Source organism: Vidua chalybeata, chromosome 2 (assembly GCF_026979565.1).
Source record: "Vidua chalybeata isolate OUT-0048 chromosome 2, bVidCha1 merged haplotype, whole genome shotgun sequence".
In the NCBI taxonomy this organism is placed as follows: domain Eukaryota; kingdom Metazoa; phylum Chordata; class Aves; order Passeriformes; family Viduidae; genus Vidua; species Vidua chalybeata.
Window position 1 is genome coordinate 336099 of NC_071531.1, and position 21358 is coordinate 357456.

The 21358-nt window shown below is 60.4% G+C and overlaps 3 protein-coding genes across 7 annotated transcripts in view; all 3 read right to left on the reverse strand.

Annotated features, from left to right (window-relative positions):
* Positions 1-584: 584 nt before the first annotated feature.
* Positions 585-3386, reverse strand: LOC128783486 (uncharacterized). The gene is made up of 2 exons (XM_053934229.1): positions 3153-3386; positions 585-3008 (listed from the first exon to the last, which is right to left on the reverse strand). Exons 1-2 carry the CDS (start codon positions 3255-3257, stop codon positions 2277-2279), a joined length of 837 nt encoding a protein of 278 aa, XP_053790204.1. The 5' UTR covers positions 3258-3386; the 3' UTR covers positions 585-2276.
* Positions 3387-4333: 947 nt separating this feature from the next.
* Positions 4334-6929, reverse strand: CHRNA10 (cholinergic receptor nicotinic alpha 10 subunit). Of its 2 annotated transcripts, XM_053934219.1 has the most exons (5): positions 6858-6929; positions 6454-6599; positions 6002-6156; positions 5221-5753; positions 4334-5084 (listed from the first exon to the last, which is right to left on the reverse strand). In XM_053934219.1, exons 1-5 carry the CDS (start codon positions 6916-6918, stop codon positions 4600-4602), a joined length of 1380 nt encoding a protein of 459 aa, XP_053790194.1. In that variant the 5' UTR covers positions 6919-6929; the 3' UTR covers positions 4334-4599. The 2 variants fall into 2 exon arrangements, with proteins under 2 accessions (XP_053790194.1, XP_053790193.1); XM_053934218.1 differs by having other exon boundaries at positions 4334-5753.
* A 1202-nt stretch (positions 6930-8131) lies between these two features.
* NUP98 (nucleoporin 98 and 96 precursor) overlaps positions 8132-21358 on the reverse strand; it is a 36955-nt gene continuing 23728 nt past the window's right edge. For all 4 annotated transcript variants that reach the window (XM_053934193.1, XM_053934192.1, XM_053934194.1 and 1 more), the window contains 13 exons: positions 20893-21069; positions 19753-19903; positions 18489-18894; positions 17471-17700; positions 16935-17204; positions 15333-15490; positions 14350-14493; positions 12985-13127; positions 12246-12467; positions 10339-10580; positions 9678-9832; positions 9187-9298; positions 8132-8602 (listed from right to left, as the gene is read on the reverse strand). In XM_053934193.1, coding sequence (XP_053790168.1) covers positions 8391-8602; positions 9187-9298; positions 9678-9832; positions 10339-10580; positions 12246-12467; positions 12985-13127; positions 14350-14493; positions 15333-15490; positions 16935-17204; positions 17471-17700; positions 18489-18894; positions 19753-19903; positions 20893-21069 — 2622 coding nt within the window. In that variant the 3' untranslated portion in view covers positions 8132-8390. The remainder of the gene's footprint in view (positions 8603-9186; positions 9299-9677; positions 9833-10338; positions 10581-12245; positions 12468-12984; positions 13128-14349; positions 14494-15332; positions 15491-16934; positions 17205-17470; positions 17701-18488; positions 18895-19752; positions 19904-20892; positions 21070-21358) is intronic.

Consider the following 21358-nt stretch of genomic DNA (forward strand, 5'->3'; position numbering starts at 1 on the left):
ACCACAAGGGTTTGAGTAGTGTGATAGGGGAATTGACACAAGGTGGAAAAGCAGAATTTTGGGGATTTTAGAATGTGATTCAGGGGTACAAGATGGAGGAATTTGGGTGTGTCCTGACCTTCTTCTCCTCCTTGCCCTCCATGTCTTGGTGTGCTGGTGATACTTTTCTGTTGGTTTAGGATAGGGACACACTGTCCAACATCAATGTTAGACATTGGCACGTTATTGTAAACAGACTGTACATAACTTTTGGTATAAAATGTGAACACCGCCCTGAGGGCAGACAGAATGCCATGGCCGAGCTGCTGGACAGAGCTCAGCAGGGCAGAGAGAGAATGTTCTAGATAAGGAAAAATAAACAACCTTGAGAACACAATCCTAAGCATTCCAGACTCCTTCTTTGGCTGTGGCAGGCTAGGAAGCAAAGACTTTTACAATCTTGGGGTCAGCCCAGCATCGAGACCCCGAGAGGGAGGGACCTTAAAAATCATCTCATTCCAATCCCCCTGCCACGGCTAGGAACTCCTTTCTGCATCCCTGTAGGGAAGGCGGGGGGCAGAACTGAAATGGTAAAAGTAAGCAACTCATGGGTTTGGATAATTTATTAATGAGAAATGAGTTCCAAGGCTCTTGGAGGGCGATGTCCGCAGCCCCTCTAGTCAATGTACCTCACTGTCACCAGGGGGCTGGCGAAGTGGACGTGGCGGCTGCGGCGGCGCTGGATGCGTCGTGTCCACCAGCCCACCACGAAGTCCCTCAGGGAGGAGCAGAGCTCCAGGAGGCCACACCCTGGCCCCCTGCCACTCTCCTCGGGCACCTGCTGCCGGGGCCTGGGCAGTGACGGGGATCCCCTGCCCCGAGGAGCGGCGACGGTCCTGCCCAGCCCCAGCGAGCTGATGTTCCTTGGTGCCTTGGGGCCAAAGGTCTGCCCTTCTGCAGGGTGGGGGAACCAGGCCATGGCCGAGGGGTTGCTGCCTTGTCCCAGCTCCAGGAACATGCTGCTGCCTCGTCTCTTGGCCTTGGCTTTGTCCTTTTTGGCCGCGCTGTCCGTGCCCGCCTTGGGCCGCTTCTCTCTGGGGCCCTGTGGCCACTCTTTGCCCCCCAGCAGCCCCGGCTCCACGGGCACCTCAGGCTGGGCCGCCCTGCAGCCCCTCTGCATCCTCGGCCACTGGGGCACCTGTGCCTCCAGCTCCTTGCCATGCTTCTTGCTGAGGGCTTGGGAGGTTTGGAGGAACCTTGGCTGAAGGTCTTGGGGCACCCCATGGTGCCATCCCTGGAGCTCCAGGTCACCAGCACAGGCTGGTGAAGAGGTTCCCCAGTGACCTGCGGAGTCCCAGTGATGGAAATCCAACCCTGGTGGGGTGGCAGAAGCTGAGGCTGTTGTCTGCCAAGACACTGCCAGACTGTTGTGCCCAGCACTGTCTGCTCCTGTGGGGCCCCTTTTATAGCCTGGCAGTCTGGCAGAGTCCCCCTGTGTGACATCGTGGGGCAGCCAGAACCCTCTTTGTGACAGCGTGGGGCAGTCAGGAATCCCTTTGTGACACCCAGGAGCCCAGGGGAGAGCCCCGGCAGCCTTGGGCACAGGGCTGTGAGAAACTCGTGAGAGAATAGAAACAAATTACAAAAAACATTGAAAGGCAAAATGCAAACAAGAAGAGAGAAAAGAAGAAGAAGTGATGTGATGGGGGGAGGCTCTCCTGGGCACAGGGAGCACCAAAGGAGGAGTTTGGGATTCTCAGGGAAGCAAGGAGGGAGGCAGCAGGAATGGAGAGGGATGGCCTTTGGAAGAAGGGGCAGCAAAGCAGGAGGTGACAAGGATGTCCTGAAGTCCTGCAGGGGGAAAACGAGAGGGACCAAAGCCCGGCTAGAACTTAATGTGGCTGCTGCTGTGAAAGACACTAAAACTTTTACAAATACCACCTTAGGTTTGGTTTGGTTGGGGTATTTTTTTTTTGTTTGTTTTTTTTTTTCATTGCTGCGAGGAAACATTGAGACGAAGAATGAGGAAAAGTCTGAGGTGCCCAGGGACCAGGCCTGGAGAGCGTGGGTTTGGGAGAGTCAGGTCCTGCCTGAGCTCCCTTCCAGGCCGGGGTGCCCGCCGGGCTGGGCAGGGCTGGGCATGTGGCAGTGGCTGGGCCAGCCGTGGCTGCTCCGGACGGGCACGGGCACGGGCACGGGCACGGACAGGGGCAAGGGCATGGGCACGGACACAGCCACAAACACGGGCACGGCCGCATTCCGTTCCTGCGGCTCCGCGCCGCGGGGGCAGCGGGGGCTCAGCGGCGGCGGCAGCAGCACGGAGGGAGACGGTGGCTGCACCAGGCTGCCAGGCACCCCCCGAGCCGGGCCTGGAGCTTGCCCAGGGCCCGGCCCAGCTCCCGGCCCAGCTCCCGGCCCCGGCCCGCGGGCAGCGGCAGCGGCCGTGGGGCGGGGGGCAGCGCCGGGCCCCACCACGGGTCCGCGCTCTGGATGCTGAACGCCAGCCCCAGCGAGCTGCTGCTGCTGCTGCTGCTGCCCTCCGTGCCCACGGCCTCGGCGATCTGCACGTCCCTGGGGATGAACCAGGCCATGGCCGTGCAGCTGCTGCCGTGCTCTGGCTCCAGGGCGCTGCCGCTGCCTCGTCTCTTGGCCTTGGCTTTGTCCTTTTTGGCCGCGCTGTCCCTGCCCGCCTCGGGCCGCTTCTCTCTGGGGCCCTGCGGTGACTCTTTGCCCCCCAGCAGCCTCGGCTCCACGGGCACCTCAGGCTGGGCCGCCCTGCAGCCCCTCTGCATCCTCAGCCACTGGGGCACCTGTGCCTCCAGCTCCTTGCGGTGCTCCTCAAAGAGCGCCTGGGAGTCCTGGCAGCTCCGGATGAACCTTGGGAAACGCCTCCTGGAGCTCATGGAACCGCGTGGGGAGCTGCCATGGGGCAGCTCCATCTCTGCTGATCTCTGTGCCCTGTCCACATTGCTCTGCCCTTCCAGCCGGCCTCTCACTGCGCTTGCATGCGTTGAGTTCTGATGGATCCTCTGCAAGAACCACAGATGGGTGAGACAAGAACAGCTCCCCAGAATGCCCCACACTGTCCTGCCATGCATGCCACACCAACACACCCCAAGCCCACATGGCCCAGCCCAGGGGAGAGCCCAGCCAGCAGATCAGAGGCCACCTACCCATAGACGCTTGTCCCGTAGCATGACAGTGACCAGGATGAGCTGCAGCACCACCATCGTGACTGCCACCAGCTCACCCAGGGTGAAGATGTTGAGGAGCCCCATGGCACCGTCCCTGTCTCCAGCACAGGCTGGTGAAGAGGTTCCCCAGTGACCTGCGGGGCCCCAGTGAAGGGCCCCCAACCCTGGTGGGGTGGCAGAGGCCCTGGTGATGCCAGTCTGCGGTGTCACAGCATCCCATGGTCCCTTTTATACCCCAGCAGGTGGGCAGAGGCCCTTTGTGACAGTGCGGGGCAGCAAGAGCCTCGTGTGTGACATCACAGGACAGGCAGAGACCCCTGTGTGACATCTGAGTGCCACTAGACAAAGGGGACATGCCCATGTGCCAGGCTATCGAAGTGGAGCCCTGGGGCTGCCCAGGAGCACACAGGCGGGTGCTGGGCAGCTGCATCCCCATGGCAGCTCCCCACGCAGTTCCATGAGCTCCAGGAGGTGTTCCCAAGGTTCATCCAGAGCTGCTGGGATTTCTCGTTTTCCCTGCAGGACTTCAGGACATCCTTGTCACCTCCTGCTTTGCTGCCCCTTCTTCCAAAGGCCATCCCTCTCCATTCCTGCTGCCTCCCTCCTTGCTTCCCTGAGAATCCCAAACTCCTCCTTTGGTGCTTGCTGTGCCCAGGAGAGCCTCCCCCAATCACAACACCCACCAGTCCTGGAGAGCTTATCATCCCTTCCCTTCCCTTCCCTTCCCTTCCCTTCCCTTCCCTTCCCTTCCCTTCCCTTCCCTTCCCTCCCTTCCCTTCCCTTCCCTTCCCTTCCCTTCCCTTCCCTTCCCTTCCCTTCCCTTCCCTTCCCTTCCCTTCCCTTCCCTTCCCTTCCCTTCCCTTCCCTTCCCTTCCCTTTCCCGGGGCTGGGCAGGGTTCCCCGAGGGGCCAGGCTGCCGTGGCACAGTGGCTGCCCCAGGCTGGGCTGGGTGGGCACTGATGGACCACGGCACCTGCCTGCCCTGGCCAGGCTGGGCAGCAGCTCCAGAGCTTCCCCGCACTCCTTCCCGAGGGAAGCCCCACACCCCTCTCCATGGGGAGCCCCATCCGTCAGCCAAGGCTCAGGGCCTGATCCCCCCATCCCTCCCAGGGCCACCCTCAGCCCGGGCAGCACCCTTGTCCCAGGCAGCAGGGGCAGGACACGTGTTCCACGGTTTATTTCCAGTTTGGTGATTTCCCGGGTGCAGGATGCCACGGGGGGACGCGGGTGCCCACTCTGGTACAGTCGGACAGGGGCTGGCCCCCCTCAGCCCTGCAGCTGGGGGTCCCACTCTCGGGCACCTCTTCCCCAGTGATGGTGCAGCTCCCGCCCTGCAGCTCTGGGGGGGACCGGGGGCATTTGTGTCTCCCTCAGGAGGCACCCCAACCATCCCCGGGGGGTTCGCAGTGCTGGGTCCGCGGAGCCATCAGGCAGCGTTGCCCAGGACCAGCACGCTCATGAGGAAGACCATGAGGAAGAAGACCCACATGAAGAAGCGGTCCATCACCTTGGCCACCTTCTTCCACTCGCCGGTGCGGCGCTGGTTGGCGCGGTGGCGCCGGAAGCAGCCGGCGATGTACCCCACGTTCCTCAGCAGGGCGTCGTGGTGGCACAGGCAGTGGTCCCAGGGGCAGCCCCGCACCTCCGTGCCCACCTGCCCCTCCCCGGGGCTTTCCCCCGCTCCCCCGGCGTCCCCCGCAGCTGCCCGCCCGCCCGGTGCCCGCTGGGGGCTCTTGCAGCTCTCGCCCACCTCGTAGACGCAGCAGAGCCGGGCCATGTGGTGCAGGATGAGCCGGCGCGCCCAGGGCGGCACGGGCCGGGCCCCCGGCCCGCAGTGGTGCACGTTCATGATGAAGATGGTGAGCGCGGTGGAGGCCGTGATCATGGTCATGGTGGCGATGTAGTACTTCCCTGTGGGGGCAGCGGGCACTGGCGGGGGGCACGGGGGGTCCCGCAGCCCACAGGGCGTGCTCGGCTCCCCCCCCCCGTGCCAAGCCCCGACCCCAGCCCCGGCACAGAGCCCGGCGCTGGGCGCCGCTGGGCTCACCGATGAGCGGGACGCTCTCCGAGGGGGGCATGCTCTCGGCCACCAGCAGCTGGAACACGGTGAGGGCCAGCAGCACCGTCACCCCCAGCGACACCTTCTCCCCCGAGTCGGCCGGCAGGTAGAAGCCCAGGGGCGCCAGGAAGGAGACCATGATGCAGGGCAGGAGCAGGTTGAAGATGTAGAAGGAGGCGCGGCGGCGCAGGAGCAGGGTGTAGGTGACGTCGGGGTAGGGCTCGGAGCAGCAGCCGTAGGTGATGACGTTCCTCGTGGCCGGCATGCCCAGCACCTCCCACTCCACGTTCTCCACGAAGTCCGTCAGGTCCCCGGTGTCCAGCTGGTTGCGGAGGTCGATCTGGTTCCCGTTGTAGGTCCAGGAGCCGAAGGTCAGGCGGCACTGCTGCCCGTCGAAGGGGAAGTAGGACACGTCCACCTTGCAGGAGCTCTTGGTGATGGCGGGCGAGTCCCACATGATGTGCCCGTCGGAGCGCAGCACCACGTTGGTCTCCATGGAGCCGCCGAAGTGCTCATCGGCGCTGGGCAGGGAGGGGTGCCCGTGGGGCCGCATCCCCTCCCTGTGCAGCCCCTGGCTGTCCCCTCGGTGGTGGGGCCAGTCCCAGGCACGCCTGGCTGCTGCCAGCACCCCCGCCCCTCATCTCCCTGCATGTCGCCCTCCAGGACCCTCCTGTCCCCACCCCGAGGCTGGCAGCACCCCGTGCAGCCCCCCAGCCCCAGCCGGGCCCCCCGGCCCCGGGAGCAGCCGCGGGGGCCAAGCACAACGCACTTGTTGTAGAGGATGATGTCCGGCCGCCAGACGTAGCTGCTGGGGATGCGGATGCTGTCGATGCCGCCGTACTCGTCCTTGTCCCAGGTGAGGTGCGCGTCCAGCCAGGTCTGGCGGACCCACAGGTAGGAGGTGAGCACCTGGTTCCTCTCGTCCTGCCGAGGGGAGAGGGTGGGCGTGGGGGAATGGACCCCGGGGCCACCCCACTCCCCTCGGCCCCCAGGCCAGTGCCCTCTCCGGGTGCCCCGCGGAGCTGAACTGGATTCGAGGGCGTCGTGCTGGTTTTGGGGGGGGACCGGGCTGTCTGCAAAGGGCTCTGAGCTGACTCGAGGCCACCTGGGCGGCTCTGGGGGCGGACCCGGGCTGGTTTCAAGGGCTGAGCGTCAGCGCGGGGTCGAGCAGGACCCGCTGCGGGAGCAGGGCGCGGGGCCGGTGCCGTGCCCGGCGCTCACCATGTCGATGATCTGGGCCAAGGTGACCTTGAGGGTGACGTTGAGCGCCCGGTCCGTGTCCTCCACGGGGCGCAGGGCGCTGGAGTAGTTGGCGAAGAGGTCGTGGAGCAGTTTGTAGGCGAACCTTCCCGGCGCCCCCCGGCAGCCTGGGGACACCCGGAGCGGGGGCTTGGAGGGGCCGGGGTGCAGCCGGACCCCTCCCCAGGGATCCCCAGGAGCCGGCCGCGGGACCCTGCGGCAGCTGGGAGGGACGGGGGAGCACGACGGGACCCCCGTCCCTCCTCACCGCCAGCCGAGCCCCCAGCCCCGGGATTCCCTGTGTGCGGGGCGATGCTGCCCCGGGGACCGGGGCCGTCCCCCGCACCCGGAGCGGGGGTCCGCGTCCCTCGAGCCCCCCTGCTCACCCGGGGCCGGGAGGACGCCGGCGAGGCAGAGGGCGAGGCAGAGGCGAGCTCCGGGCTCCATCCCGCCGCAGGTCCGGGGACACGGGGGGGGGCGGGTGACGTCAGGGCGGGGACAGGGCGGGGGGGGCACGGCCCCCCAGGCACCCACGGCGAGGGGTCTCGGTGGGTGACCCCCGCCGGTCCTGGCTGGGAGGGGGCAGGGGCCGGGATGGGCTCTGGGTGCAGCCGAGCCCCTTCGGGGATGGGTTTGGGGGCGCAGGGGGCAGCCACGCGGTGCCTGTCACCTGCCCCGGCCCGGGGACACCGCGGCCGCGGGACGGCGACACCGCCGCGGCGGAGGAGCCGGGGGCGGCTGGTGCAGCCCCGGAGCGGAGCGACACCCAGCACAGCCAGGGACATCCCGCTCGCCGGTCCTGGGAAAGAGCGAGGGAAGGGAAGAGGCAGATCGTTCCCGTTGGGTGGGACGAAAATCCCGGGAGGCTGAGGGAGCCAGGACACAAAGCAGCGAGGGGCAGGGGTGCCGGAGCATCCCCCAGCTCCAGCCCCGGGGAATCCGCCGGCTCCTCTCCCCCGGCGCCTCCTGGCACCTTTCCCACGCCGAGCCCCGGCGGCAGATGCCGAGCGGTTTTGAGGCCGGAGGTTTTGTTTCCAGGCGGTGAATTATTCATCCCAGCCCGTCCCGCCCGGGCCGGGGCTGCTCAGGCCCAATTACAGTAATGGAAGGAGGCAAAGCCACAGTGACCCGGCCCCTGCACACAGCCAGTGTCACCTGAACGTGCCACCGGCCAGGGACAGAGACACCTCCCACTGTGCCAGGCTGCTCCAGCCCCAGTGTCCAACCTGGCCTTGGGCACTGCCAGGGATCCAGGGGCAGCCCCAGCTGCTCTGGGAATTCCATCCCAGCCCCTGCCCACCCTGCCAGGGAACACTTCCCAATTCCCAATCTCCCATCCAGCCCTGCCCTCTGGCACTGGGAGCCATTCCCTGTGTCCTGTCCATCTCTAGCTTCTACACAAGCCCCTTTTAGTACCAAACCACAATCTGGTTTAGCTTGGGTTCCCCACACTCCGTCCTGGAGACCAGTGATGTTTCCTCCCAAGATTCTGAAGGAGCCTACCCTGATCACCACCAAAGGCAAGGTGGGATTTATCAGACATTCCAGGGCTGTCCTTTCCCCCTGCTCACCCAGTCCAACCACCCCGGGGTGACACAGCAAAGAACACACACCTACAAACCCAAACCCCTGCCTTAAAAAGCAAAGGAACCCGTGGGAGTACTATAAACATTTTATTTGTGGTTTTCAAAAAGACAGGAAAATAATCTAGAGCATTTATTTATATTTTTTTTTGATAAAAACCTTTCGATACTCCTCATGCATGAAGACCTTCCGTGCGCGCGGGGCGGTGCCGGGGCGGGAGCCCGCGACGGGCGCGGAGCGTTTCCCGGCGGGCAGCTCTGCCCCGGCTGCTCGTCCCGCAGCGAGTCCTGGGTGAGCGCTGGCCGGGCCGGGCCGGGCGGGGTGGCCGGCAGCGGTCAGTGCGCGGCCAGGGCCAGCTCGCGCAGGTAGGCCTGGGTGAGGCCGCGCAGCTCCTCCAGCGCGTAGTCCTCGGGCATGGGCAGGCGGCCGATGTGCGGGGCCAGCAGCCGCAGGGGCACGCGCGGCTCCGCGGGCTCGGGGCCCGCCTCCGGGCCCTGCTGCAGGCTCAGCACCACCCGCAGCACGTTGGCCACGCGCTTCGCCATGTCTGCAAGAGCAGGGACAGCGGCTCTGCGTGCGCTCTGCCCCGGGAGCGCTCCAGAGCAAACCCAGGGGCCGGGGGCCGTTCGGCAGTGAAGGCATGCGGACCTCCCTCAGCACAGGCAGTGCAGCCGCAGGGGGAGAGGACACAGGCTGTGCCAGTACAGGTTTAGGTTGGATATTGGGGAAAAATTCTTTCCCCCAAAGGGTTGAGGAGGCTCAGCCTGCAGAAGAGGAGGCCCAGGGTGGGTTGGGCTCTGTTCCCAGGGGACAGGGGCAGGAGGAGAGGGAATGGCCTCAGGCCGGGCCAGGGGAGGCTCAGGTCAGATACTGAGAAAATTCCTTCCCAGACAGGGCTGTGCAGCCCTTCCACAGCTGCCCCGGGAGGTGGTGGAGTCCCCATCCCTGGAGGGATTTCGCAGCTGTGTGGATGTGACACTTGGGGACAGTGGTGGCCTTGGCAGTGCTGGGGAATGGGTTGGATTCAATCTGAAAGGTCTTTTCCAACCTAAATGTCTGGGATACAGGTGCTGCCCGGGTGTCAGCCAGGTGTGGCTGTCCCAGGGAGCTGTGGACAGGGTGTCACCATACCCGACTGAGCCAGGCGGTCCTTGGCCGTGTGGCACTGCAGCTGCTCTATCCTGTTGCACAGGGACGTCACTTTGGTGTGTAACCGCTCCAGCTCGTAGGTGGAAACATCCAGCTGGAAACAAGCACGAGTCAGCTCCAAGGCAGCACAGCCACAGCCAAACTCACCCACCAGGTGACACAACACCAAAACCTGCCTGAATTCACACCAGAGCAGGGAAAGGGGAAGCTTGGACAGGAATGTGGGGAACGGACACGGAGACTGCTGGGTTTGTCCCATCCCTTTCACTTGTCACTATCTCACACCCACATCTGCAGGGCACAGCCCACCCCTTGCTGTGACAGCAGATAGCAAAGCCCAGTTTTAGAGATGCCCCATGTTCAATTTGAAGTGCCTGCCACAGAGAAGCACCAACTCCCCCTCAAGAGCCAGGAAGAGCCTCAATGCAGACTGCATGCGAGCTCCCAAGGCACAGGGCAGGCAGCTGCCATACCTGCTGAATCCTGTCCAGCATCTCGTTGACACGGATGTAGTCGAGGTAGACCAGCCCCGCCAGCTCCCAGTCCTGGATGAGCGCGCTGCGCTCCGGAGGCGCCAGGTCCTCCAGGAATCCTTTCAGGTACTTGTAGTTCTCGTTGATAATTGCATCTGGAGACAACAGGAGAGCAACAGAGGCCACCTCGTCTCACACAGCAGGGACACGCACAGATCAGGAACAGCAAGGCCACCGCTGCCCTGGCTCCCAGAGGCCCCTGTGCTCCAGGAAGGTGGGGCTGTGCAGCAGGGAAAGCACTGCCCTGCTTCCCTCTTTGCCCAGGAAAAGCACCACACCAGCTATCCAGGGAGAGCTGGTTTGGAACTGCCAGGCCCTCTGATCCCTTCACTGGCCACCCCTTGCTTGGAATCACTGGTTTGGGTTGGGAGGGACCTTAAATAACATCCAATCCCACCCCCTTCCACTTGTCCCTGGTCCCTCTGCAGCTCTTCAGGCCCTGGAAGGGGCTCTGGGCTCTCCCTGGAGCCTTCTCCTCTCCAGGTGAGCACCCCCAGCTCTCCCAGCCTGGCTGCAGAGCAGAGGGGATCCCACTCCTACTCCTGCCATGCCTTTGAGTGCTGCTCAAAGGACAGGATGCAAGAGGAGCAGCAAGACCCACCTGAGGCCAAGTGCCTGACTACCAGCTTGTGGCACTGGTTCCAGTGGCCAGCCTTGAACAGGAAAAGGGCCTCTTTGTGCTTGTCACCCTCCATCCTGGCCCGAACCGCCTTGGCCTCGTGGATCCAGCGTGGGGGCACGCAGAGGCGCTGTGTCAGGAAGGTCTCCTTGGCCCAGGACTCGGGGCTCTCGGCCAGGGCGCAGTGCCGGCTCAGCAGCTCCCGCACGGCCTTCTCCCGGACACTGGGGACACAGAGGGAGGGAGCCTGTCACCCACACCAGCTCTGCCTCCTGCCACTCACACAAGGAGCAGACACTGGAGGAGATGGGCTTCCAGGGCCCCTCCCACTCCACACCAGTCTGGGATTCAGGGATTTTCCCAAGTGGCACAAAACCCTCCAGGTGCACAGTTCTGTGTGGGAGAAGCCACTACAACCACAGGTCTTTAGAACTCACCCCATGTTGTTTCAAGGCACAGGACAGTCTCACAGGGTCACTCATGGTGTGCCCAGGACAGTCACACAGGGTCACTCACAGCATGTCCAGCCCAGGACAGTCACACAGGGTCACTCACAGTGGGCCCAGGACAGTCACACAGGGTCACTCAGGGTGTGCCCAGCCCAGGACAGTCACACAGGGTCTGTCACTGTGTGCCCAGCCCAGGACAGTCACACAGGGTCTGTCACTGCGTGCCCAGCCCAGGACAGTCACACAGGGTCACTCACAGTGTGCCCAGCCCAGGACAGTCACACAGGGTCACTCATGGTGTGCCCAGGACAGTCACACAGGGTCACTCAGGGCATGCCCAGCCCAGGACAGTCACACAGGGTCTGTCACTGCGTGCCCAGCCCAGGACAGTCACACAGGGTCTGTCACTGTGTGCCCAGCCCACGACAGTCACACAGGGTCACTCAGGGCATGCCCAGCCCAGGACAGTCACACAGGGTCACTCACAGTGTGCCCAGGACAGTCACACAGGGTCACTCACAGTGTGCCCAGCCCAGGACAGTCACACAGGGTCACTCATGGTGTGCCCAGGACAGTCACACAGGGTCTGTCACTGCGTGCCCAGCCCAGGACAGTCACACAGGGTCACTCAGGGCATGCCCAGCCCAGGACAGTCACACAGGGTCACTCACTGCGTGCCCAGCCCAGGACAGTCACACAGGGTCACTCATGGTGTGCCCAGGACAGTCACACAGGGTCACTCACAGTGTGCCCAGGACAGTCACACGGGGTCACTCACGGTGTGCCCAGGACAGTCACACGGGGTCACTCACGGTGTGCCCAGGACAGTCACACAGGGTCACTCATGGTGTGCCCAGGACAGTCACACAGGGTCACTCACAGCATGTCCAGCCCAGGACAGTCACACAGGGTCACTCACAGTGGGCCCAGGACAGTCACACAGGGTCACTCAGGGTGTGCCCAGCCCAGGACAGTCACACAGGGTCTGTCACTGTGTGCCCAGCCCAGGACAGTCACACAGGGTCTGTCACTGTGTGCCCAGCCCAGGACAGTCACACAGGGTCTGTCACTGCGTGCCCAGCCCAGGACAGTCACACAGGGTCACTCATGGTGTGCCCAGGACAGTCACACAGGGTCTGTCACTGCGTGCCCAGCCCAGGACAGTCACACAGGGTCACTCAGGGCATGCCCAGCCCAGGACAGTCACACAGGGTCACTCACTGCGTGCCCAGCCCAGGACAGTCACACAGGGTCACTCATGGTGTGCCCAGGACAGTCACACAGGGTCACTCATGGTGTGCCCAGGACAGTCACACAGGGTCACTCATGGTGTGCCCAGGACAGTCACACAGGGTCACTCACTGTGTGCCCAGCCCAGGACAGTCACACAGGGTCACTCAGGGCATGCCCAGCCCAGGACAGTCACACAGGGTCACTCACTGCGTGTCAGGCTCGTGCAGCATCACGAACACGGCCCATTCCCACAGCCCCTCGCTCTCCAGCTGGGCAGCATAACTGGTGTTGAGCACCCCCCAGCTCTGCTGGGACAGGTGGCAGTAGTTCAGGGCCCGGAGCACCTCCCACAGGTGCCAGCTGAGGCGGAAATCCAGCGGGTCAGAGGTCACACTCCTGGGATCCAGCAGCTGGTCAAGCTCATAGGACCTGCAGAGGAAAACTGGTAACTGGGAGAGCTGATTGTGCCCACAAAACCAAATCCAATCCCCTCCCTTCACCCACCTCCACGTTTGTGATTTACATCCGTGTGGGGTTTGGTTTTCTTTTTTAAGAAGAAAATTAACAGTATTTACTGCTAAAATCCTTATGATTTGCACCCAGACTGTCACTCCTTTTCCTCTGTACGTGCTCCCCTGCAGATCTCTCACTGCCTTCTAAAAAAGCAGCTACAGAGAAGCCTTCCTGCACTCTTCAGACACAGAAAGCATCTAAACCCCCACAGATGTGCCCCAAAGCTTTAGGTTCCCCATTGCCCTGGGTTCCAACAGTTCCCCATCTCTACCATCCCCAGGTGACACCACCTTCTGTCAGGGGTGTATGTGGGGCTGATTTCGGACTGCTCTAAGAGGTTCAGGCTGATTTCATACCCCTGGCTGGTGAACTCAGGAAGTCACTGACTGATCATGACTTTTCTAAATACTTACTGTACTCTTTGCCCACTTACCTGTCACTGTAGAGCTTTAACAAATGGAAGCAGACATCTCTCAGGGGCCTTCCACCACTGTCATCTTCCTCAATGACATACCCAGAATCTTCCAGGTAGGGAGGCAGAGGACAGCAGGCGTATTTTTCACACTCTGAGGTGTTCTAGGGAGATAGTTCCAACAGTAAGTTTGAAGATAGTATTCTGAACAAAACTGAATTCCACAGCTCAGGAGGCTCAGGAGACTCCTTCTGCACCTGCAGCTGGAACCTCCCCAGAACTATGGACCAACATGAAAAACCTGAACCCAAAATGCTTGGGCAGGTTCATGTCTCACACCGAGCTCTTAAAAACCACTGCCTGGAGGTACAGCCAGCTCTCACACACAGCCTGTATTCCCAAAGGCTTCTGTAGCTGGAAAACCAGGCCTTGATGGAATGAAGTGGGTGCATCCCAGGGAGCCTTCTCTCTGTAGCTAAGCAGGGTCTGGGCAGCCACGAGCAGCACTGGACACACCGAGTCAGCCAGAACAACCAACCACGAACTTTCACTACTGCTGGGTGTTCAAAAGTGCTCAACACTGTGCACACTAAATACTGAAGCAAACATCAGTGACAACTTTCCAGACCTGCTGCTGTGCTTAGGCTGCCCTGAGCATGGAGGGCTGAGCTGGCTGTAGTTAAATGATTGAACACGTTTTTCAGCAGAACCCTTTGTCCTGCTGCACACAGAGCTGGGAGCTCTGCAGCAACACACAGGGCTGTGCATAATGCATGGAGCCACAGGGTGTGGGACACTGTCTGGGGGGGCTGAGGGGGCACACACTGGGTGTGGGGCACCATGGGCTGCTGCACAAGGCAGCTGAGGATTAATGACCCCAGTGGGAAAACAGGCTGCCTGCCTCAAAAGGGTCTTCCTGCTGTTGGCCACTGTCCCTAGTTTTGTCTAGCTGTTTTTGTCTAGCCTAGAAACACTCCAAAAAAAGGGGTTTTCTCCACAGAATTTATGATTCTATAGAATCACAGAATGGTTTGGGTTGGAAGGACCTTAAAGATCATCCAGCTCCACCCCCTAGCATCGGGACACCTTCCACTGTCCCAGGCTGCTCCAAGCCCTGTCCACCCTGGCTTGGGATGCTTTCAGGGATCCAGGAGCACCCACAGCTTCTCTGGGCACCCTGTGCCAGGGCCAGGCCACCCTCCCAAGGAGGAATTCCTTCCCAGGATCCCACCTAACCTGCCCTCTGGCAGTGGGAAGCCATTCCCCCCACACCCTATACTCAATCCCACGTTCAGCAATTCCCGGCTGCTCACAGGAGCCTCCATGCAGCACCAGAGAGGCAGGAGCACCCTGAAGGGCTCCTTTTGGCAGGAGGGAGCGACCCACCTGAAAGGCCGACTCGTACATGGCCAGAGCCTTGGAGATGGAGGCCGTGGGGGGCAGCAGGTACCACAGGTGCACGGCCACGCAGCGCTTCCAGTCCAGCAGCGAGCACACGTTGACGCTGATCCTCTCGGAGAGCTGCCACACCTGGTGCCACAAACCCTGCTCAGCCACGCCTGGTGCCTGCGTGTGGCAGCAGGACGTGGCTCTGGGAGAGGAGCCCCTCCCTGCAGTGCCCGTGGCTGCCTGGCAAGGCTCAGAGAGGGGGTGGTTGGGAGGGCAAGAAAGGAAAGTTTCCCTGAAGTAACCATCTTTTTCTTAAAAGTTAATGATTTCTATGTGGAGTTTCCAACAGGCACACCTTGTATAGAACCTATCACAGCCAACAACACTGCCACAGGTGGCAGAGAAGCAGCCCCTGGTGAAGAAACCTTCTCCTGACTCAGTTTCCTGCTAAACCATGCTAAGAAAACTCTGCCATGCCTCTTGCCAGCTCTAAGACATTCCAGAAAATCTGTTTGGACACTTGGGGCCCAGGATTGTTTGCATTTTGAAAATTGTCTTAGGGGCGCTTTTGATTGTTTTTGTCATTTTGTGTTGATTCAGTTGATCCTTCAGAGAAGCTTTCTTAATAATATGGAAACAGGGAGCTGTGGGGACCCTGAGAGGCATTGCCTGGGCTAGGGAGACACAAGAAGCTTCCCTCAAAAGCTGTCAGACCCCATTGGCTCCTTCCCTTTCCCTGTGTCCCTCAGCCACTCCTTCCCTATTCCCCCACTGGCCCTCACCTTTGTGCTGCCCCCATGCCACTGTGCAGCCCCTGCCCCTGGAGGCACAGGGACCCGGACTCTCCCCACGAGTCTGGCTTTTGGGCCCTCAACATCTCACCAGGCCGCTGAACGAAACATCTGTGGCTAGCGTGCAAGGGCCCTTTGTGCTTCCTTGCCCTGGACTTCACCAGCGGCTGCTGGCCGGGCCGTCCTTACCGGCTTGCCCGCGAGCAGGGCGAAGAGGCGCAGCCGCTCCTCCTGGATGAAGCGGTCGCTGTGCAGGCGGTGCCAGTCCACCAGCTGCAGCGTCAGCAGGTCCCGCACGGGCTGGCTCCCGGCCAGCTGCGACAGCAGCAGCGCCAGCCGGTGGTCACCTGCAGGGACACCGGGGAGCTGCACACCTCGGGGAGCTGCACACCTCGGGGAGCTGCACACCTCGGGGGAACTGCACACCTCGGGGGAACTGCACACCTAGGGGAACTGCACACCTAGGGGAGCTGCACACCTCGGGGGAGCTGCACACCTCGGGGGAACTGCACACCTCGGGGAGCTGCACATCTCAGGGGAACTGCACACCTCGGGGAACTGCACACCTCGGGGAACTGCACATCTCAGGGGAACTGCACACCTCGGGGGAACTGCACACCTCGGGGAACTGCACACCTCGGGGAACTGCACACCTCGGGGGAACTGCACACCTCGGGGGAACTGCACATCTCGGGGGAACTGCACACCTCGGGGAACTGCACGCCTCGGGGAACTGCACGCCTCGGGGGAACTGCACATCTCAGGGAGCTGCACACCTCGGGGGAGCTGCACATCTCGGGGAGCTGCACACCTCGGGGGAACTGCACACCTCGGGGAACTGCACATCTCGGGGGAACTGCACATCTCGGGGAGCTGCACACCTCGGGGGAACTGCACATCTCGGGGGAACTGCACGCCTCAGAGCCCCACAAGGCTTTGGGCTGGGAGGGATCCTAAAGCTCATCCCCTTCCAGCCCCTGCCGTGGGCAGGGACACCTTCCACTAGGTCAGTTGCTCCAAGCCCCATCCACTGGAGCATGGAACACTCCCAGAAATGGAGAGGCCACCACTCCAATGTTTCTTACAAAATAAACTAGTCCATAAACACGTGGTATAAAAGACAGGGATAAAACCTGCCATAAAGCTCTGAAAATACACATTTTTAACTCAAATATAAAATGTCTGCATAGAAGCTCAATTAAAAAGATCATTCATTAAAAATTCAAAGGAGAGACTATGAAAACTCCCAGTTCCAAATGCACTCCAGCAGCACTTCCTAACTGGGGGTAGCTGACAGAGCCAGAGTGAAGGGGACCAGGGGGTCCAGCAGCAGCCCCTACCCAATCTTCAAGGCCAGGCTGGATGGGGCTTGGAGCTACCTGGGATAGTGGAGGGAGCTAGTGCCCACAGCAGGGGGTGGGACTGGATGGGCTTTAAAGTCCCTTCCAACCCAGCCCATTCCACGATTTTGTGGTCACTGACAGGGGAACATTCCACATGCAGAGCAGCCAATGACTGTGAGCTCTCTTAAGTTTAAACTCTTTGTGCATGTCCTTCCTCCTCTACACAAAAGTTGAGATTTAGGAACCTTACAGAATCACAGAATACCCTGAGCTGCAGGGACCCCCAGGGACCCCCCCAGTGCCACCCCTGCCCTGCCCAGACCCCCACCAACCCCACCCTGGGCACCCCTGGCAGCGCTGTCCAAAGGCTCCTGGAGCTCTGGCAGCCTCGGGGCCGTGCCCATTCCCTGGGGAGCCTGGGCAGTGCCCAGCAGCCTGGGGTGCTCACCTGCCTGCTGTGCCAGCCTGCAGGCCTCGCCGATCCTCTTGCCCGTGAGGCAGCTGAACACGGCCTCGACGTGGCTGCCGTGCCGGGCCAGGGCCACCTCCTCCTCGATGCGCCCGGCCGCCGTCTCCGACAGCCACCGCGAGAACGCCCTGCGCCGCTCCAGCGCCAGCACGTACTCGCTGGGCTCCTCCAGGCTGGCCTCCAGCTCCTTCAGCTTGCCCCAGATGGCCTCACATAGCGTCCAGGCCAAGCACCAGTGCTTCACAATGGCTGTGGGGACACACACCCAGCGTCACGAGTGGAGGCACAGAACTCAGAGGGGCTCATGTGAGGATAACTCTGGAGGGTTCACTGTCCCCCACTGTGGGGCTGCCCAGGGAGCTTTGCAGTGCCCATCCCTGCAGGTGTCCCCTGGAGGTGGCACTCAGAGCTCTGGGCTGGGGACGAGGTGGGCATGGGGCACAGCTGGCATTCCATGGGCTGGGAGGGCTTTTCCAACCTAAACCATTCTGTGAGAGAGATCATTCTGTACTCACTCTCTGCCACAGTGGGATCCTCGGATGCTTTCCTGGCCCAGTCAGCATAGTCATGGATAGCAGAGACTCCAGGGTTGGGGGCCAGGAGAGGACAGGGCTCATCCATATGGACAGTGCTGTGCTTCAGCTTTATCTCCAGAGGGGTGAGATACAGCTCCTTGTCTCTGTCCATCTTCCATTGTTCCAGGCTCAACTTTTCCACGTGAACTTTGAAAGGGGATTCTGTGAGTCTGGAGGAAAAGAGGAGATAGATCAGGTAGCAAAAGTTCTGCAGCTCATGCTGCAGCTTGTCCTAGTTAACACAACAGTAAAACATGACCCAAGGCATGAAGATTTTGGTGAGTCTGGGATTTGGAGCCAGGCTTTGGGACCCTGAACAGCCTGGGGTAGTGGAAGGTGTCCCTGGCCACAGCAGTGGGTTGGAACAAGATGGTATTTAAGTCTCTGAACCCAAACCTTCTGTGATTTGGAGAATAAACTGTGACTCACTGAACTCTGCAGAGGCAGCCAAGCACACCTTCACCCCAGCTCATTCCTCAGCACTTCACATATGCTGGAGAACATCCAGACAAGCTTTCTGGAGCGCTGACATGGTGGGACTGGGCTACATTCCAGTCTAGTTCAGGTATGGATATCCTAACGGCCCATGTGCTGCTGGGTGCACAGGCAGTATGAAGGTGTCTGGGAACTGAGAAGCTGAACTAGAACTTCCTCAGGTAGGGCAGATATCCTCAGGGAGAACCAAGAGATTGGAAGCTTTCTGGATAATAACACTGAACCTTCTCTTTAACCTTGTGCTGGGTGACAGTGCTATTTGTTTGATAAAAAAGAAAAACCAAATCCTCTTACTATGCTATTCCAGGATTTGACAGAGACATTTTTGTAGAGAAGGGCCATGAGGAGATCTCCATGGCTAACACCACTCCTGCATGTCAGAAGGAACAGCGACCCACAACCAGGATTCTGCCAGCCACCAAGAGCGAGCATGTCGCATCCACTGAAGGAAAGCACTACTCACGATTTGGGAGCCACAGGAGTCGGCAGGAATCCGTATTCCACGGGCTCAAACTGAGCATCTTCCACTTCACTCGAGCCACTCAACTGATCTCCGCAATTGGCCAGCGTCCAGTTGGGTCCCCAGCCAACACGGAAGGAGCGGCCCACGAAGAGTCCCATGTCCATCAGGAGCTTCCCTTTTCCATAGGTGATGGACCTCTCCAGAGGGACGAGCCCGCGCTGCCTGCGCGCCCCCACCGTCCTCACCTGCACCTCGGGCACCGCCGCGGGCACCGCGAACGCCGAGGCCAGCGGAGACGCAGCAGAGGGGGGACTGCCCAAAGTCCTCGGGCCCTTGGCATCTGCCACAGCAGCACTCGGTGCTTGGAAAAGTACATTGGCAAACTTGGATTGCAGCAGCCCAGCAGCTGACGGGGAGAAGCAGGAAGAATATGTCAGTGGAAGGGTACCTGCATTTCAGAGGGCATTTCTGGGCTTTGAAAGGATTTCAGGAATTCCCAGAACAGCCAGTGGCAAATGTCTGGATGGCGTGATGGGAACACGGAGCTAAGTGTGACTGTAGGCAGTGCTGAGTCCCACTGACCCTCCAGCACTGCCCACAGGAACACGTGGGGTGTTCCCAGGAACGGGAAAGGCGCAGCCCCACCCCAAACTGGGCCATTCCCAAAGGAGTCCCTGATTTCATGTCGGAATCAGGACATCAGAACAGCAGTGGGGTGGCACACGGATCAGCAGGGCTCACGCTGGCCCCACACACACCTCAGGGCTGTCCCTGCCAGCCACGTGGGCTTTGAATTGATGAACAGATCTGAATGAATGGGTTTCCTCCATCAGGGAGCACCTTCCTGCTTGTTCCCAGAGGTATTCCTCAATATCCCTATGGATATTGAGCACCACTTATGGGTGCACTGAGTGCAAGGGGCAAGCTTTGGGCAGTGGAGGAATCTGCTAGGGGCTGCCCTGTGCAGCAGACCCACCAAAGGCCATCTCCAAACCAAGCTGCAAAGTTGGTGCCTCTGGGAGATCTTAGAAGCAGAAAAAAAACATGAAAAGAAAAAAATAAGTTAAAAAATCAGTGCAAGCTTCAGAGGAGGTGAGGAGGTGCTCCAGGCGCTGGAGTATCAGGGCAGGGCTCGTGCTGGAGCAGGGAATGAATGAAGAGAGAAGGAAGGAGTGGCAGGAAGGAACTGCTGCAGATGCCAGGATTTTGCCTGCTCATGTTAAAATTCACCTTTCTTCACACAATCTGTGGATTCTCACCATACCTGAGTGTCTCTTCTGTCCTTGTGATTTTGAAATGGGAAGCCTTGGGGAGCAGATCTCTTGGGAAGCATCCATCTTGACAGGCTGCTTCCCAGGATAATCCAGGATCAAATCCAGGTCGTCGTCATCAGCAAGCAAGGAAGCTTTCATGATCTGAGGATGTGGGAAGCCAAACCAGAACATCAGCAATCCCTCCCACAGTAGCAGCTCAATAAGCTCATCAAAATAGCTCTTCCCACCCAAAAAAAACTCCTACATGCAGCACATGACCAAACAAAACAGCCGTGCTGCAAACATTCCAAGTGGAGGGACAGCTCAGGCTTGTTGCCTGATGGATGAGGTTTTACAAATACTTTAAAATCAGTGTACAGGACTCTTTGGGGATGGGGGTGACATCCACAATGATCCTGATTTTTTAGATCTTAGCTCTGTCTGCTGTTTGTCAGCTTAAGGAATAACTTCTGGTCTATTTGTCATTACAGGTAGAAGCCCAAAAGTGTTCAAGGTTCTGTCCTTCCACAAAAATTACAAAGGGCTGGAGGGACAGGAGCCAGGGAATGGCTCCCAGTGCCAGAGGGCAGGGCTGGATGGGAGATTGGGAATTGGGAATTGTTGCCTGGCAGGGTGGGCAGGGGCTGGGATGGAATTGCCAGAGCAGCTGGGGCTGCCCCTGGATCCCTGGCAGTGCCCAGGGTCAGGTTGGACACTGGGGCTGGAGCAGCCTGGCACAGTGGGAGGTGTCCCTGCCATGGCAGGGTGGGATGAGATGGGCTTTATGTTTTTTCCTAACCCAAATCTTCTGTGCTACTGTGAAATAAAAGCATCAACACCAAGCCCCAAATCAAGACTAGTTACCCCAAAACCTTTTTTTCTACCAAGGCAGAAGGGGCCCAAGGCAGCTGCTCTGGTATCAGTTCAGCTTATCCCAGTGCCCACAGGCCAGAGTTCTACAAACTGAGCTCTGGCTTTAAGGTGTTCCATGTCAGCACTGAGCTCTCCACGTGTGGGGCTTTCCCCAGAACAGAGATGTGGTGTGTGAGCTCAATCCCACTCCATGGGATGCACTGAGCATTACAGGCTGGTGTGTGAACACCCTCGGGGAGGCAAATGCATGCTGGAGAGGAGCAGGGCAGGACACTGACCTGCAGGACGTAGGGGTTGATGCCCTGCGTGGATGCGATGTGCGTGGACGCCGGCACCGCCTCCTGCTCCTCGGCCAGGGCGTCCTCTGCCAAGGGCTCCTGGGCTGGCTCCTGGGTGACGTCTGCCATGTCACTGTCCAGCTCCACCACCCTGCCCAGCTGCTCCAGCTCCGGGGGCTGCGGATACAGAGGCCAGGTCACACCCATAGAGCACAGCTCAGCCAGGACAGCCACGGCTCCCACCAGCACCCGTGGGCGCTGCCGAGCGCTCCTGGCTCTGCCAGGGCTGCGCACCAAGGTCAGGGATGGACACACAGAACCTTCAGGGCGTGCCACGCCAGGGAAGGAGCAGTCCCAGAGCAGCGGTGCCCTCCTGGAGTTTTCCCAGTTCTGCCATTCAGTTTAGGAAACTGTTCTTCAGCATTGCAGTTCTCACGTGCCCAGCGAAGGGAGAGCTCTGTGTGTC

Bases quoted from the DNA above. Each gene is read 5' to 3' on its own strand.
- LOC128783486 (XM_053934229.1), bottom strand. From the start codon at position 3,257: ATGGGGCTCCTCAACATCTTCACCCTGGGTGAGCTGGTGGCAGTCACG. The intron at 3,009-3,152 runs GTAGGTGGCCTC...TGGTTCTTGCAG, and splicing joins TACGGGACAAGCGTCTATGG to AGGATCCATCAGAACTCAAC.
- CHRNA10 (XM_053934218.1), bottom strand. From the start codon at position 6,918: ATGGAGCCCGGAGCTCGCCTCTGCCTCGCCCTCTGCCTCGCCGGCGTC. The intron at 6,600-6,857 runs GTGAGCAGGGGG...GGGTGTCCCCAG, and splicing joins CGGCGTCCTCCCGGCCCCGG to GCTGCCGGGGGGCGCCGGGA. The intron at 6,157-6,453 runs GTGAGCGCCGGG...TCCCCTCGGCAG, and splicing joins TGGCCCAGATCATCGACATG to GACGAGAGGAACCAGGTGCT.